This window comes from Diceros bicornis, chromosome 6, assembly GCF_020826845.1.
Source record: "Diceros bicornis minor isolate mBicDic1 chromosome 6, mDicBic1.mat.cur, whole genome shotgun sequence".
Classification (NCBI taxonomy): domain Eukaryota; kingdom Metazoa; phylum Chordata; class Mammalia; order Perissodactyla; family Rhinocerotidae; genus Diceros; species Diceros bicornis.
Genome location: NC_080745.1, coordinates 33,003,160 through 33,021,482, shown reverse-complemented (window position 1 = coordinate 33,021,482; position 18,323 = coordinate 33,003,160). Strand labels below are relative to the sequence as shown.

At 36.5% G+C, this 18,323-nt stretch overlaps 1 protein-coding gene across 9 annotated transcripts in view; it reads right to left on the bottom strand.

Moving 5' to 3' along the window:
• The window catches only part of USP54 (ubiquitin specific peptidase 54), a 116,745-nt gene that overhangs the window by 50,344 nt on the left and 48,078 nt on the right, over positions 1-18,323 (bottom strand). For 8 of the 9 annotated variants that reach the window (XM_058543179.1, XM_058543178.1, XM_058543180.1 and 5 more), the window contains exons 2-3: positions 4,325-4,896; positions 1,114-1,206 (exon numbers count right to left, since the gene is read on the bottom strand). In XM_058543179.1, coding sequence (XP_058399162.1) covers positions 1,114-1,206; positions 4,325-4,471 — 240 coding nt within the window. In that variant the 5' untranslated portion in view covers positions 4,472-4,896. Of the gene's footprint in view, positions 1-1,113; positions 1,207-4,324; positions 4,897-14,182; positions 14,384-18,323 lie in introns of those variants that run through there. The other variant, XM_058543181.1, reaches the window with a different exon arrangement.

Genomic DNA, 18,323 nt, shown 5'->3' with positions numbered 1-18,323 from the left:
TTCCATATTTCAACTCCCCAATTAATCAACAATTTATAGTCTATATTTTGCTAAAAGTCACAATGGTTCCAAACAAAGCGTGGAGAAAAAACACGCCTGTGACCCCAGTAGCAAAAAGTTCAGAAGACTCAGTTATCTCTTTTTAAAGATATCTGCCTATCATGGACTTAAAACTCCAAAGTGATGCTGGTCAAAAAATTTTTTTGAGTCAGTTGTTGCAAATAACCAACATAACTAGAAAATTCTCTTGGAATTTTTGGTCACAATTCCTACTCTAAGATGTAAAAGCAACTAAACTAAACATATAATGATCACATCCAAGTATGTCTGTGATAAACCAAGAATTCAGACTTCACGAGACTGAAAAATGACTGGAAGCTTACTCAGAACTCAAGCAGACTCATCCAACCACATATAATCCATTGTATATCTGGACCAAGAAAACACAGAGAAGCTACATGTTGGAAAAGCAAATAAAGTAATGGAAAATGCGCCCTTTATACATCCTAGTTCTTCCTCTTTAGCCAGCATACCTAAAATCTCTGAGTCAGAAATCTCTCACTTTAGGCCATTTTCTGTCTCTAACTGAATCCTCAGTTTCATTTTATTCAAAAACGAAAAACTTGGAGTCAGATGATGAGGTAAAGAACAGCTATAAAGAATCTATTAAATGTAGTAATGAGAAACATCACAGAATGGGAAAACGGGAAAATTTTAGCACTAGCTTTTCTCAATAGGAAGAATTTCTTGCTAAATCTAGCTTTATTAGATAACAGTTAATTCTATTAAAAACAGTTGGTTTTTTATTTCTTCAAAATGAAAATTCAGAATTAGCTTTTCAGATAAATACTGAAAATCTAAGCACATTTAAATAGTATTCTATCACATGAAATAAAGCTGTATGGGCATAAAGGTTGAGAAAAATAGACTACCCAAGCCAAGTAGTAATTCTTTGGGGGAAGCAAAGCTACTCATAGTCATCCTTTGCACTAAACCACAGACAGATAATTCAGTAACAAATTCTTTAGCATCACTCTGATTAACCAAACCACCTCAACACTGATCATTTGGCAACCTAATGGTAGTGAGAAGAAACAGATTTGAAGTACTTACCTTGAGAGCACAAAAGATGCAAGAATCTCCCATGCATTTGTGAGTTGTAAGCTGCCTAAAGCTACGTCGGAAGATGTCCAAGTGCCATAAAACCTAGTGAAAAAGGGAAAATACTTCATTACTCTATAAAAAGCCACTATTTAATTTTAAATTCAAGAGTTCAAGCAAACACAGATAATGATTGCAGAAGATATCTTTATTCTCAAGAGAAAAACTCATTCTAGTGTATTAACACAAATGTCAAAAAAAGTGAGGTATCTAACAAGAGGGATAGAGACCATATTCTGAAAAAGACATTAATTTGAACATGGACGAAGGTCACACAGAGAAAAATATGGTATGACATACATCAAATGTGATCTTGAAGAGGAAATTTATGGGGTAAAAAGCAGCGGAATAAGGGTTTATTTTAATGGCCCACACAAGAAAAGTAAGAATATTTTAAAACTTATTTAGAGGCTTGAATTGTAGTGTGGAATTTTGTCTTGGTTAGATTTCTCAATTTTTGGACCTTTCTGAGAGAGGTATGACATCCTTATGTCAATAGAATAAAAAAATAACAGTGATACAACAGCGATAAATCATGTTCATAGTAAGTAATCCTGATAGGATGTAGTGAGAATGGCACTTTACTCTTATGGTCTTCCTCTCAAAAACCAGTAACCCCAGTCTAATCATGAGAAAAACATCAGACAAATTCCAATAGTGGGACATCCTACAAAATACTTGACTAGTACTCCTCAAAATGGTCAAGATCATCAAAAACAAGGAAATTTTGAGAAACTGTCACAACCAAGAGGATCCTAAGGAGACATGACAAGTAAATGTAAATGTGGTATGCCGGATGGGATTCTGGAAAAGAAAAAGACAGTAGGTAAAAACTAAGGAAATCTGAATAAACTATGGACGTTAGTTAAAAAAGAAATGATATAATATATAGCATTATGTCTCAGGAAGGTCCTCTTGCCTGGAAAACATTTAGATGGCATCATACAGAAAAAGGCACTAGGGGCCGGCCCCGTGGCTTGGCGGTTAAGTGCAAGCGCTCCACTGCTGGCGGCCTGGGTTCAGATCCCGGGCGCGCACTGGCGCACTGCTTGTCCAGCTATGCTGAGGCCGCGTCCCACATACAGCAACTAGAAGGATGTGCAGCTATGACATACAACTATCTACTGGGGCTTTGGGGGAAAAAATAAATAAATAAAATTATAAAAAAAAAAAAAAAAGAAAAAGGCACTACACCTCTGGAGACCCAGATCACAGCACACCTCTGGAGCTTCTTCTTACTTGGGCATCTCAAGGTATATACTCCAAAAGTTCTTTGCAACACGCTATGCTCCCAAATAATTAACATCTTTTTATAACAAATGTAATGGGTTTAACACATCTGTGGTGAACACAGCCTTCATATCAAAAGTTAGAATATTAGCTCAGAGAAACAATTATTTTCCATTTGTAACATATTATAATAGGCACTCCCAAACCATCAATGACTCAGTGTTTAAGTATGGATAGAGAAATACGTATAAGTGTGTGCATATAGTATGTGTTTCATATGGCACTGGAAATTAGAACAGAAAGTCATAAATACTACTATTTCAATTCACAGTACAGATAAAACATATAAAAAGAAACAGAATTATAAAAAACAGGACTATGGCCAGGTAGAAGGTAAACACACACACACCTACATCAACACACTTCTTTGCCTGCTTCTAAATTATAAAAGTATTATTAGTTTATGCAAAGTCATTCAAAAACCTAATATGCATCATCTGGGAAAAAAAAAACCTAACCAACCCCGTTCAACTGCATGAAATCTGTGGTAGTAATTAGGGAAGGTACTTAAACTGCTTCTATAAGCTTGACAGCATAGGATTTTTTAAATGTTTTCAAATAAAAATTTTGAAAACTGAGAGAAAGTATGAAACATTTATTACATAAATAAGGTTGACAAGATTCTTGTATTATGAATGAAGAAGCTGAAATACTATTACCTGCACAAAGTCACAAGGCTAGTCTATAGACAGGCTAAAACTAGAATCAGGTCTCCTAATTCCTAAGTCCAGTGCTTTTTATACCAAATACATTGTCTTATCTTTTCTTCTCTCATAGCAACTTATTTTCTCATTACATCTGAGGTGTAAAACTAGTATTTTACTCAAGCATAATTATCTTGGATGGCAAATTTCATTTACTTTCACTCTGAAAAGCAGAAAAGGGGAGAAAATAATTGCTTGAAAGTTAAGCCAAGGGAGATGAACCTAATACTCTACAGGCCTGTCTAGGCAGAGCAAGCAGACAGAGAGCTTTGGAATTTGGAAGCTTTGGGATTCTGAGACCACTAAGGTGGCAAGCAACATCAAAAAGGAAAAATCTAGAGTATATAATCACCTTTGGGGACTTTACTTTCCACTTGCTCTGTTCAAGCATATCTGACCAGACACCAATCATGAGCCACCGGAGGAGAGCTTAGAGGAAGGAGATGAAGAAGTGGACAAAGACTGAACTCCGTTCAGTGTGTGTGTAAGAGCCTGAATATTATGAGACAAGAATGATATACCTGAACGTCTTTGACTTGTTGAAAGAATTTTGCTTTCTGTACTAGAGAAAAGCAACTAAGGTGGTAAGACACCTTGGTCTCAAAAAGAAAAAAGGAAACAATAGAGACTGTTCAGGAAAAAAGCCAATAAACAAGTAGTAAAATCATCTAATCCATGTACCTTCCTTTAGGCAGGTAAGTAGTAGTAGTTACAGTTATTACTCCTACTATCGTTATTAATCCCTTTTTTTATGAATGAGGTAATTAAGACTCAAAGAGATAAAGTGACTTGTCTAAGATCACACAGATAAACTTAAAAAATGATCTCAAGCTGCTGACCTCAAACAGACTGCCAAGTATTATATTTAAAAGAGTTATCAGGGGCCGGCCCCGTGGCTTAGCGGTTAAGTGCGCGCGCTCCGCTGCTGGCGGCCCGGGGTTCGGATCCCGGGTGCGCAGCAACGCACCGCTTCTCAGGCCATGCTGAGGCTGTGTCCCACATACAGCAACTAGAAGGAAATGCAGCTATGACATACAACTATCTACTGGGGCTTTGGGGGAAAAAAAATAAATAAATAAAATTATAAAAAAAAAAAAAAAAGAGTTATCAGAAATACAGCATCAGCAACTAAAGTCAAAGTTTGCCAAAAGGAAAGAAATTACCCTTACCTGTAAGGCACTGTTGAGGAAGCAGCTGTTTTGCCCTGGCTCATTGCTGAGGCCTTTGCTGGGGGCTATGGAGGTTGAGCTTCGAGGCACAAACATCCCTTGGACACTCCCACAGCCTCCTGAAAAATAATTTCTCTTCCAAGACATTATTGTTTACATTTAGCCTGAAAACACAGAGAAGGTTTTGTATCTTTTGGGGAGGGACTTTCTGTCTGCTGAAGTCCTTAATAGAAAGAGAATCCAGAATTGAATGAATTTATGTTGAAAGATTTTGAGTTTATAACCTTCCAAACATCGCATATGTAGCTCAAGGAACTCAGGTATCTTCTTAGATCCACGTGACAGAGCCGTCTCCTACTTGCTCCAAACAATGCCCACAATTTAACATAGTACAGGACTAATACAAACAGAAGAATCCTTAAGTATTGCTTCCTTCTATTTTTCTTGCACTGTCTCCATAAAATCCTGGTAAAGTGGCTGTAATCCTCAACTCCAACAGAATCCAGGATCAGGGTAAGATGTGTTCCTTAGGCTTGTTTATAATGCTTCTTGTGGATTGAAGATTCTTCCAACTGGAAGGAGAGGCAGACAGATAAGCAAGAATCCAACATAACCCTCCTTGCCGTTTATTGCCTTGTCCCATCATCCCCTGAAGTAGAAACTCAAGTTCTAAGCAAGTGACATAGATTCCACAAAGCTAAGAAGCTTGTTTGAATCATATGGCGTTTTTGTTGTTGTTGCAGCTGCTATTTTTTAATATGATCCAAACATCTTCTATTATTCCATCTAGAACTTCAGAAAATCTCTCTTCTTCTCCTCTGTGACTAGAATAGCCAGCTATGCCAGAGAGCTTTAACAAAAAAGAAAAAAAAAATCAAAAGCTTGCGTCACTTAATGACTCTACTGGCTTTATGCTGTTCTGCCAAGATCAACGTTGCCTCATCTCTCACTACAAACTTGAAACCTTGGCAAACAATGCCAAAAAAAAAAAAAAACTTTAACAACAATGAAAAGGAGAAACACTCAAACCAAAGAAGGAAAAAGAAAGGTGTGAGAAGTTTTACTTTCATGGGAAACTTCTCTGAAATTTTCTAGAAGGAGAAGAAAGTTGATCTGGACAAAAATAAAAACCAAATACTCTTTTCAAAATTAGGCTAACAAAAAAATTACCAAGTAAGCATATATCAAACTAGGAATTGAAACAGTTTCTTTTGGATGTTGCAAGTAAAGAAATTTTTAAAGGTGTTTCACATGTTCATGGCTTTCAAAGCCTATTTAAAGGGAAGAGGGCCAAGTCAGTCTGGACTCGGTTATGAGTAAAGGTGTCCCAACCCAGAGAAACACTCATGGTGAGTAAACCATATGTCTTTAACACCCAGACCAAAAGAACTAAATCTTCTTCTGCCCTGTTTGTTTGTTTGTTATATTTTTGCCAGAGGATCACAGAGATAATTTGGGTTACAAATTGCTTAATCCTCAAATTATACCTGAGGCGCTCACAATCAGAGGCCATCCATTGATCAACATTAGTTTTCAACTAATTAAAATGCCAGTAAGGCGACAGAGAAATACCGAAGTAAGCGTCTTCCTTGGAAGGAAATGCTTCTAATCTCCAGCTTAAGTTTTCTTATAAGACTGCCATGTCCACAAAAGGAAAAAATTAAGAATGTTAAGTGTTAGATTTGGTTTCTAACAATTCCCCAAGATTCTCTCTTCCTTCCCACCATCATATGGACCACCTAAAAAAACAAAAATGCCATAACATCCTAATCATTCTCTGGGAGATCACCTAGCATTATCCACAGTGTCCAGTGGAAAAACTGAGGTACAGAAACATTAAATGGTTGCACAAGACTGTTCTTTCCTTTCTCTAAATTCCCAGACTACATGTCACAATTAAAGTATTTGCTTATACACTGTAGTATCATATGACTCTCTATTTGTTTTATATAGCGTCAGTCATACATCCTGAATAAGACCATATGAAATGAAATACTAACTAGCGCCAGACATGTGCTAAACACTATTTATTTACATTCTTTATTTAATCATCACAACAGCCCATCCTGTAGGTATTAATAGTTCCATTTACAGAGGAGTAAAGTGAGGCTTAAAGACATTATCTTGCCCAAATGAAAGCTGGTAAGTGGCAGAGCTAGAACTGTTTGACTGTTATACTCTGACTTAATTATATATTTTATTATACTATTCTAAAAGCTCCTATCACAGTGCTAGTCATAAGGAGGCACTCAATAAATACTGCCTGATGATTAGCATGGCATCAGGAAGGATCCCATGTCTCCCACACAGACTATAAGACCCTCAACTCTCTACACACACCCTCACACACACCCTACTCAAGGCCGCTAAGCAACTTCCAACAAGCCATACAGCATTCCTCCAGCTCAACTGCTGCAAAGTAATGACAAGTACCAAGCCTCCACTTTGCTCACAGCCAAAAGGACTTGGCAGGCAGGCGGGGTTTCCAGTATCCACATTAGGAGCTTACTGAAACTCAGCCTGCCCTATGATACACACCCCTGAGTTCAGGGAGCAAAGGGAAAAAAGGCAGTAGCAGAAAAAAAGATTCTCAGGCTCTGAATGGCAGCATTATGTAGGGTAGGGCAATAAGCTCTCACACTTGCTCTAGGTGTGTCAGAAACTAGAGGTGAGAGCCAAAAAGAACACAGCCAAGAGAGGCAGTAACAAATGGTCTAAAGAAATACTGATGATAAAATAGACCTTAAGTTGCAGGTCTAGCATCAAACAACATAATCCTTCCCCAATGCCATCTACTAAAGATATATGAGAAAATAAATTAAGAACCTAGGTTAAAGAAGAAAAAGAACTTCTTAGGCAATACTGAGGTATTTAGGGGTAAAAGAGCATAATATCTGCAATTTATTCCAAAATGGTTCAGAAGAAAAACAAATTATATATGCGTGTGTGTATAGACAAATATATATACAGAAAGACAGAAAAAGGTAAAGCAATTATAGTAAAATGTTAACAATAGGTAAATCTGGCTGAAGGGTATATGGTAATTCTTTGTACTAGAATTCTTTGTACTTGCAACTTCTCTGTAAGTTTTAAATTATTATTTTTTAATTGAAAAGAAATTGATATTTGCAAAATAAAAAAAGAATTTAAAATTATGTAAAAATTACCTTGTACTGTATACAGTATTACTGATTCAATGTAAAATCATGACTAAAATCATTAAGCTAGATAATAACCATACTAGATGATATTGGCAATCCCAAACTAAAAAAAAAAGAGAAAGACAAACACAAAAAAGTATAGATATGAGGACAAAATAAAATGGAATAAAGCTCAAATAGTATTTCTATGAAAAGGAGAGCTCAAAATACAGTATAACGTCAAGTTGTTGTAAGGAACAAGTAATGTAGAGTAATTGTGATATTATAAAGACTAGGACTAGACTTGGAGTTAGAAGACATGGGTTCAATTTCCACATTTTTACTACTTTGTATAACCCCAAACTACCTAGGTGTCCTGAATTTTGTTTTCTGGGCCTGTAAAACGGTGACACAACACCTATTTCACACAGTGGCTGAGATTTACTGAGACAGGCATGTGAAAATCTAGCAAGTTTTCAAAACAAGGAATGAATAATGAGCTCACTGAATGAGTGAACTGCTATGCCTAAAAGAAGAAAAGTAAACTTTGTTCTGGGGACCTCAAGATACTAGAAAGTTGTAAGCCACCAGGAATAAGTCTTCTAGTTGTATAAAAAGAATAATAGGCCCCAAACAGGATAAGTGATATGTCAGCACAACTTAGTTATGTGCTTGGAGAAACATTTAAATTTTACAATTATTTTAAAAATACTGTATGATTTCCTTCATTAAGTAATAGATAATAACAACAATAAACAAACACATAGGGACAGAGATTGGATTGGTGGTTACCAGAGGGGAAGCGGGGAGGGAGGAGGGCGAAAGGGATAATTCGGCACATGTGTGTGGTGATGGGTTGTAGTTAGTATTTGGGTGGTGAACATGATGTAATTATGCAGAAATAGAAGTATAATGATGTACACCTGAAACTTATACAATGTTATAAACCAATGGTACTGCAATAAACAAAAAATTTAAAAAAATTAAAAAATAAAAAAATAAATACAAAGTTTAACTTAAAAAGCAAACAACTGAACCTATTACAAGGAATAGGCTAACATTTTAGAAGGTCTGCAAAGTATGACCATGTTCAACTGATCAATGATTCAAATGGAAAAACCATGAAGAGTATCTCAGATTCTAATGAAGGAAGAGTACCCCCATTACTAGCGATTAAAGCCAAAAGTAACCCAAACATTAGGAAGTCAAACTGCACTACACGGAGATATCCAAACAGTTTAACCAGGAAAGTTGATCACATTTCCAGTTTCTGTTATTCTATATAGTGGTTTACCTGTAATTTACTTAAGAAACTATATTTCAACAAATAAATCAACAGGCAATTACCTCAATTCCTTGGTACACTCCACATGTCCATAATTCCAAACCATATCTATAGTATCTTGTTAGTTATTATGAGGACTAAAATTAGTTAATACATGCAAAATGCTACTATCAACGTCTGGTATATAGCAATTGCTATATAAAAGATTACTGTTACCTTTCAAACATTTCTTCCTCATGAGCTCTTTTCCCTTTAAAGATAACCACACACTGATATCCTACATTCTTTAAAAAAAGAAAGAAAAAAACAGCAACAACAAAGACCACCTATTAACTTGACGCCTACTGTCCTAAATTTTTTTCAACCTTTTACTACTAAATGTCTCCATGATTAATATTTTACAACTGCTGCCTCTCCTTGCTCACCATCAATCTTTTCAGAACATGGTACTGCTCCTTCATTCCACCACCACAATTTTACTACAAGGAACGTTTGCTTTCTAAAGAAATCCCCTAATTTCAAAACCTATTAGCTTTTTCCATGGGCCTCATTCTTAACTTTCCAGCAGCACCTAACACTGGCTGCCTTAATGCTACACAATCTTGGATTCATCAGGTGAATTATTTAAAAAATGAGAGAATGAATAAAGTGAAAGAATGACAAATGAACACTGGTTCTCCTACTGCTCTGACAGTTCATTTTCTCTCTCCTTTGCTGCTTTCTTTTGTTGTTTTTTTTTTGTGCATGTGGGGAAGATTAGCCATGAGCTAACACCTGTTGCCAATCCTCCTCTTTTTTTCTGAGGAAGATTGACCCTGGGCTAACATCCGTGCCCATCTTCCTCTACTTTATATGGGACGCCGCCACAGCATGGCTTGATGAGCAGTGCGTCGGTCTGCGCGCAGGATCCAGGTCCGTGAACCCGGGGCTGCCGAAGCAGGGCACCGGAACTTAACCACTAAGCCACCAGGCCGGCCCCCTTTGCTGCTTTCTTAAAAGTGGGCATACCCTAACGTTTAAATCAGACCTTTATGCTCTTCTCTATAGTACTTCCCATGGTCTTCTCACCCCCTTCTCCATCAAAACTTCAACCATCACTTCTAGTTTGATAAATCACAAATCTCATTAACTCTAAAACCAAATTACCAACTACTGGCACTTTGTCCCACTTTCAGAACAAGTTCAACATGTCCAAATCTCCTTCCCCCAAAAAGTTCCTCCTCTGATTCCCCCCGTTTTTTTTTTAATAATGGCACTTCCAATTACCCAGGTTCAAAACCTCCGTAGTCTTTGACTCCTTTAGATCCCTCTCCCCCTTTCCTATCCACATCACAAAGGCTTGTCAATTCTGCCTTCAAAATCTCTTATATTGATCCTTCTTTTTCACTTCCACTGTCATCACCTTAGTTTACACCACAATTACCTGCCATTTAGACTAATACAATAGATAAATCTTTCTGGTCTCCTTTGTCTCTTGCCATTCCAATTCATTTATATAATTAGTTTTTTAATTAATATTTCTCTTTAACATGCCTCATTACTTATTTGTGTGCATTTTATACAAACAGGCAGAAATCTTGAATTGTTCCTTAGCAGCAGAGCAATGTCAGTTGCCAGCCAAGGAAAGTTTTTGATAGAATCATTCCCACCTTTTTCAGGGCCCAAGAAAGGCAAACATGTCTCCTCTTACCACTCCTATTTAATATCTTACTGGAGGTCCTAGCCTGTGCAATAAGGTAAGAAAAAGAAATAAAACACACAGATTAGAAGAAATAAAACTATCTTCATTCACAGGCAACATGATGTTCTACATTTTAAAAATCCCAAGGAATCTACAAAAAAAAACCTCTAAGAACTAATAAGTGAGGTTGGTAAGGTCACAAAATACCAAGTCAATATTTTAAAAATCAATTGTGTTTCTATATACTAGCAATGAACAATTAGAAATAAAGTACCATTTACAATAATACCACAAAACATAAAATACTTAGGTATAAATGTAACAAAATATATGTAGGATCTGTATGCTAAAAGCTACAAAACTGGTGAAAGAAATCAAAGATGACCTAAATAAGTGGGCAGGTATACCATGTTCATAAATTGGAAGTCTCAATTTTGTTAAGATGTCAATTCACTCCAAATTGACAGACAGATTCAATGTAATTTCAAATCAAAATCCCAGCAGGATTTCTTTTTACAGAAATTGAATAGCTGATTCTAAATTTTATATGGAAAGGCAAAGGAATTAGAGTAGCTGAAATAATTTTGAAACAGAAGAACAAAATTGGAAGACTCAGTAGTCAACACCATATGGTACTGGTGAAAGGACAGACACATAGATCAATGAAACAGAACAGAGAGCTCAGAAACAGGCCTACACATATGTGGTCAACTGATTTTTAATAAAAGTGCAAAAGCAACTCAATGAAGAAAGGATAGTCTTTTCAACAAATGATGTTGGAACAACTGGTCACCCACATGCAAAAAACTGAACCTTGACCCATACCTTATATCTTATACAAAAATAACTCAAAATGGATCATAGTCCTAAATGGAAAACCTGAAACTATAAAAATTCAAGAAGACAGAAGAAAATTTTGTGACCTTTGGTTAAGCAAAGACACTCAGATACAAGGACAAAAGCACAATCCATAAAAGAAAAAAAAAATTATAGAATTGGACTTCATCATAATCAAGAACTTCTATTCTTTGAAAGACACTGTTAAGAGAACAAAAAGACAAGCCAAAGATTGGAAGAAAATATGTTCAAATCATATAATGGATAAATGACTTGTAACCAAAATATATAGAGGCTTCTAAACTTAATAATAAAAAAAGATTACCCAATTTTCTTAAATGGGCAAAAGACTTGAACAGACATTTCATTAAAGAAGATATATAGATGGCAAATAAACATATAGAAAAGTATTCAATTTTAGTAGTCATTAGGGAAGTGGAAATTAAAACCACACATGTCTATTAAAATAGCTAAACACAAAAACAAACAAAATATTTAAAACCTGACAATAACAAGTGCTAATGAGGAAGAATCAGAGCAACTGGAACTCTCCTAAATTGCTGATGGAAATGCAAAATGACACAGTTGGCAGTTACATATGACGTTAAATACACTTTTACCATATGACCTAGCAATCCCATTCCTAGGTATTTTATCCAAAAGAAATGAAAGCTTATGCTCACAAAAACACCAGTACACAAGTGTTTATAGTGGCTTTACACATAATCTCCAAAAACTGGAAACAACTCAAATGTTCTTCAACTGGTAAATGGTACCTCCATACAAAAGACTCAACAATAAAAAGGAAAGACTACTAAACAAAAAAAAAAAAGAGAGAGAGAGAAGGCAAAAATACTGACATACACAAAAATATGGATGAATCTCAAATATGTCATGCTGAGTGAAATAAGCCAGACTCAAAAGGCTATATACTATATGTTTTCACTTATATGACATTTTGGAAAACTCAAAAGTCAAAATAGACCACTGGTTGCCAGGAGTTGGGACGAGGGCAGGGGTTGATTACAAATGGCAGTACCAGGGTGATGAAGCTGTTCTATATTTTTTTTTTTTTTTTTTGAGGAAGATCAGCCTTGAGCTAACATCCATCACCAATCCTCCTCTTTTTGCTGAGAAAGATTGGCCCTGGGCTAACATCCATGCCCATCTTCCTCCACTTTATATGGGACACCACCACAGCATGGCTTGACAAGCGGTGCGTTGGTGCGCGCCCGGGATCCGGACCTGTGAACCCTGGGTTGCCGCAGCGGAGTGCTCGCACTTAACCACTATGCCACCAGGCCGGCCCCTAGCTGTTCTCTATCTTGACTGTAGTGGTAGTTACACTACCTCTATGCATTTAGCAAAACTCAGAACTCTGTACCAAAAAGATTTTGGTATTTTTATGTAAATTTTGGTAGTTTTATGTAAATTACCAAAGATTTTAAAAATCATTTTTAAAAGCATATTCTAAAGTGTCAATTTAAAAAAACCAAAAGCTTTCCCAGTCTCTCCTGCAGAAGAATGTCCAAACTTCTTAGCCTGATTCTTAATAACACAATCTGACCTTAATTTACATTTTATATTTATCTCCTTCTATTTCCCCACATGAACCTTCTTTCCAAACAAAGTGTTTTCCCATTTCTGTGACCTTATTAATTCCATTTTACCTACTTGGCATGCTCAATGTCCTTCTTCTCCTCTATATGTAACTCAGCTTCTTTGTAAAACATTCCTTGACCACCCCAAGCCTGAAGGGATCGCCCCCATTTCTGAACTCCTACATAAATTTTCTATAATTTTAAGGGCAATTAATGTTTCTATTAGACCAATGTTTCTGAAGTCCTCCTCCCTTCATCTTCCCCTCCATCCCTAGGGGATAAGGAGCTTTATCCCACCCCATTTGAGATGCAGAATGGATGGAGGTCAGATGCCAACTGTGTTATATCCAAATATCTGTTATCGTGGGACATGTTATCATAGGATTTTACTATAGTTTCCTTTATTTGTTATATAATCTACCTTTCTATTTATAAATTGTGATTCTAATGAAAAAGTATGATTCTAAAAATATATATGTATTTTTTTAACTTTCCATACAATTGCTTCATCTTATAAAGCAAGATATTCTTATATTAATGTGACAGTTAAAATTTTAGGCTTTCTTCACTGTCAATACAAACACTTAGAGGACCATCACACAGCTTTGTGCTGATAAGATCCTAGTGAGGTAGTTCTACACAAATGCACCCTTACATACTTAGTTTAAAAAAAAAAGAAAACGTGGTGAGCATGCATTATTTGTTCAGTGGCAATCTCTTCCAAAGAAGTTGTCCACGTACAGTTTTCAATACAGAATCTTGCTTAGTTTTCATGTCAGCCAATTAGATGATGATTAAAAACAACCACCACCTGGGGCAGCCCACTGGCATAGTGGTTAAGTTCACGTGTTCCCTTCGGTGTCCTAGGGTTTGCAGGTTCAGATCCCAGGTGCAGACCTACATACCACTCATCAAGCCATGCTGTGGCAGCATCCCACATATAAAATAGAGGAAGATTGGCACAGATGTTAGCTCAGGAACAATCTTCCTCAAGCAAAAAGAGGAAGGTTGGCACAGATGTTAGCTCAGGGCCAATCTTCCTCACACACACACACACAAAAACCAACACCTGATAAAGGAAACTAAGTGGTATATGCAAATTTACTCAAATTTAAATTAAAACTGCTTCATAACCTATTACCTAGTACTACTCCTATCTGATTGACTTTGCCCCTCTAGCAGTAGCAACCAAATGGCTCACAGCATCATTCAGACAATAGGCCTAGACTACAACAAACTCACAGACAGCACATTAACTTGGCAGCTGCTTATTCCCAAACTCTTTGTAGAAAATGTATCATCATCTTTACTCACATTTACTAGTTTCCGGCGAAGCTCTAAAACTATGGAGTAATCAATCAAAGGTGGAAGAAGGAGAAAGAGCATATAAAAATCTTATCACAGTGTTGCTCTCAACGCTGAAAAAGATATAGCAACGTATATTTTACTAATGCTGAATCGATTCTGAGGAGTCCCAAATAAGCTTGTTCATAAACTCTTTTTTTCCCAGCTTTATTGAAATATAACTGACCTTTACTATTACAAATAAAATTGTAATATATTTAAAGTGTACAATGTGATGATTTGATATATGTATACATTGTAAAAGGGGTCCCATAATCAAGTTAATTAACACATACTGGAAAAGCAATAGAAAAAAATCAACAAAACTAAGAGCTGGTTTTTTGAAAAGATAGACAAAACTGACAAATTTTTATCTAGACTAAGAAAAAAAGGAGAAAAGACTCATAAATAAAATCAGAAATGAAAGAAGAGACATTGCAACCGATAACAGAAATGCTAAGGATCATAAGAAAATACTATGAACAATTATATGCCAACAAATTGGATAATCTAGAAGAAATGGATAAATTCCTAGAAATATACAACCTATCATGATTCAAGACTGAATCATGAAGAAATAAAAAATCTAAACATAAATTCTTATATTTATTTAATCTTTAATCTTCTTTATACTTATTTAATCATCATTACTACCTAGCTCATGGGATTTACTAAGTCAAAATAGTCTGCATTACTTTGCTGTCACTAACATCAGGTTAACTTCTAGGAAGCTAGAAGCCAAAACTGGGAAAGACGCATGCCATCTTATCACCTATTACCTATTTCCTTGTGTAGTAGGCTTACTAAGTTGTATGTTCCACATTGTTCCCAGTCTCAACACACGAACTTTCCTGTGGGCAGGCTAAAAACCCTTCCATGTGTGAGATGATGGAAAACAACGGGTTCCAACCTTTTTGCAGACCCCCACATCCAGAGGCAGATTTATGAAGAAACTAACGAAGATTAAGCTTTAGGGCCCCTCTCTTGCACAGGCCCTCAAGGCTCAATAACTATTTAAAAAAAATGTTTTCCTTAAAGAGGGCCCCCTGAATTATAAAATCTCCAGGCCCCGTAGAATCTGAATCATATTACAGAAACTGGGCTTTTATAGGATGTTACTTGAGAAAATACATAATTTAAAAAGCTACTTTAAATTCAGTAATACTAATAAATTTGTATTTTATTAATCAAAGCAGCATCTCATATGTTACTCATCATACAAATTTTGTTAACATTAAATAGATATAAATTATTCTGTTTGGTGCACATTTGGATTTTGCATTCTTGTGCCCACTGTAATAATTCTACCAGGGATCCACAGTTGACAGAGAAGAAATGATAGGGCTAAATTTAAAAGATCATAGCTCAAGACTGCCAGCATTAGAGGTACAGCGCTAGAAGCTGACAATCTTTAGAAAAAACATTTTATTTCTCTGTATTAATGAAAAACAGTATTACTTCACAAGTATACACAGTATAGCATAATGTGCTGCCATTTTTCTCAGGACAAAGAAATAAAACAGGCTACAGCTGCAGCCACCCCAATTATCCCCTACCGTATTCGTCACCAACAAAGTCAGCTTCTCTTAGCCTCTGTTTCTGAAAAAACCCAAAGTAGTCATTCAAATGTTTGCTGAAATGAAACTGGCTTATGCACAAAGAGAGATGAGGCCTGGAAGAGTACTGGGCTAGGAAGAGCCTGTCACCCTAACGACAGTGGGCTAAATGAGGTTCAGAGAGCTACAGGTTATTAGCATTGGAGACTTCAGAATGAATGGAACACGAATTCCACTGAGACCAATGAAGCCTAACTAGAAAGGATTTGTTCCTGCAGAACTTGAGGCCCCTTTGATGACACCAGGTGTAAGGTGCAGGAAGCTTAGAGGGGGATAGGTCTCTTAAGGGAATTCATTTCATAATAATTAAATAAAGCACAATGAGGTCTCTAAGTAAACACTACTAATTCCATGTGTAGAGAACTCCATGACATTTACGCAAATAATAGTATCAAAGTATCTCCACCAAGATATTTATTAACTACAAAGGGAAAGATTGTAATTTTACTATAGAGAAACCTGGCAGAAACCACCTTAACCAAGTGATCAAGGTCAAAATCAGGGCCGGTCCCGTGGCTTAGCGGTTAAGTGCGCGCACTCCGCTGCTGGCGGCCCGGTTCGGATCCCAGGCGCGCACCAACGCACTGCTTCTCCGGCCATGCTGAGGCCGCGTCCCACATACAGCAACTAGAAGGCTGTGCAGCTATGACATACAACTATCTACTAGGGCTTTGGGGGAAAAAATAAATAAATAAAAATTAAAAAAAAAAAAAAGGTCAACATCACCAGCAATAACACATACTGACATCATGAATCCCATGGTAATAATGCACTGAGAAGGACACACTATTATCTCTGTGGTATTCTTGCCTAAACCATATAATCTCAGTCCAATTATGAGAAAACATCAGACAAATCCAAGTTGAGGGAGATTTGACAAAATAACTGATCAATACTCTCCAAAAATATCAAGGTTATAAAAGATTTCAAAGAAAGACTGAGAAAATTTTACAGAATGCAGGAGACTAAGGAAGAAAAACATCTAGAATACAATGTGAGATCCCTGAGAGGATCCTGGAACAAAAACAATGGTGGACAAACTGGTGAAGTTCAAAAAAGTCTTTAGTACTGAACCAATGTTAATTTCCTGGTTCTGAACCTTATACTATGGTTATATAAGATGATAACATTGGAGGAAGCTGGGTGAGGGATATATGAAAACTCTCTGCACTATTTTTGCAACTTTTCTATAAAACCAAAATTGGTTCAAAATAAAAAACTTTTAAAATTTTGCAAATAATTCATTGAAGGAAATGAAACCTTGGGCCCAATGCGGGGAACAGAGGCATTTGGGAGGATTAATATCTGTACATATAAAGGTAGGTAGACTAAGACAGATTTATAGGAAGAGACACTGACACAGTTTGTGATCCTGGTAAACTTGAGTCCAATGACGTCTTCATGTAAAATCTCTGGGTTTCCTAAGTTGTAACATCACAGTACAGCAGTTAACATCACAGTTGTAACCTGTAACATCACAGTTACAGGGTTAAGTTTTATTAGTTCAGGAACCTGTTTCTCAGAGTTTGATTTAACTAGAATGAACTATTAGACAGTTTTTAAATCTACAAGATCAAGCATAAGTAAATGTAAAAAAACAGAGGTCTTGTTAGGGTGATGGAATTACGGATTTTTTCCTTTTTTTTTCTATTTTCTGAATTATTTACAATTCATAGACAAATTATCCATAATTTGTTTCCTTACTTAAAGTCAAACTAAAATCAGGATTTAAACTCATTTTCCCTAAAAATAGAATGAAAGGACTCTGGACCAGAAGTAACCAATTATTGAGACACCTAATATCCTAACAATATGAAAGCTGTTTAATAAATCTAACTATCGGCCAGCCCCGTGGCTTAGCGGTTAAGTGCGTGCGCTCCGCTACTGGCTGCCCAGGTTCGGATCCCGGGCGCACAACCACGCACCACTTGTCCGGCCATGCAGAGGCTGCGTCCCACATACAGCAACTAGAAGGATGTGCACCTATGATGTACGGCTATCTACTGGGGCTTTGGGTGAAAAAAAGGAGGAGGATTGGCAATAGATGTTAGCTCAGAGCCGGTCTTCCTCAGCGAAAAGAGGAGGATTGGCACCGATGTTAGCTCAGGGCTGATCTTCCTCACAAAAAATAAAAATAAAAAAAATAAAAATAAATGTAACTATTTCCTATTTAGAAACAGCATGTCAGATTTGCATTTCTCTTGCCTTTCACTCTATTCTCATTGCTGCTGCTGCTAAGGCTCAGATCCTCACCTCTGGACTACTGCACATTACTGACTCATTGCCAGGCCTCCATTTCTACATGACTATCAGAGGACTCTTAAAATACCACATCCCTCCCCTTTTCAAAAATCTTCAACAGCTCCCAGAGGGAGGCATTCTTTTGGCTAGAGAAAAATGCTATTTTTCTAATTCACAAGAGGGAAAATTAATGGATTTATTTTTCAGTTTCTCTCCCATAATTTTTCCTTGTCCACTTATTCTACTGGTAACAC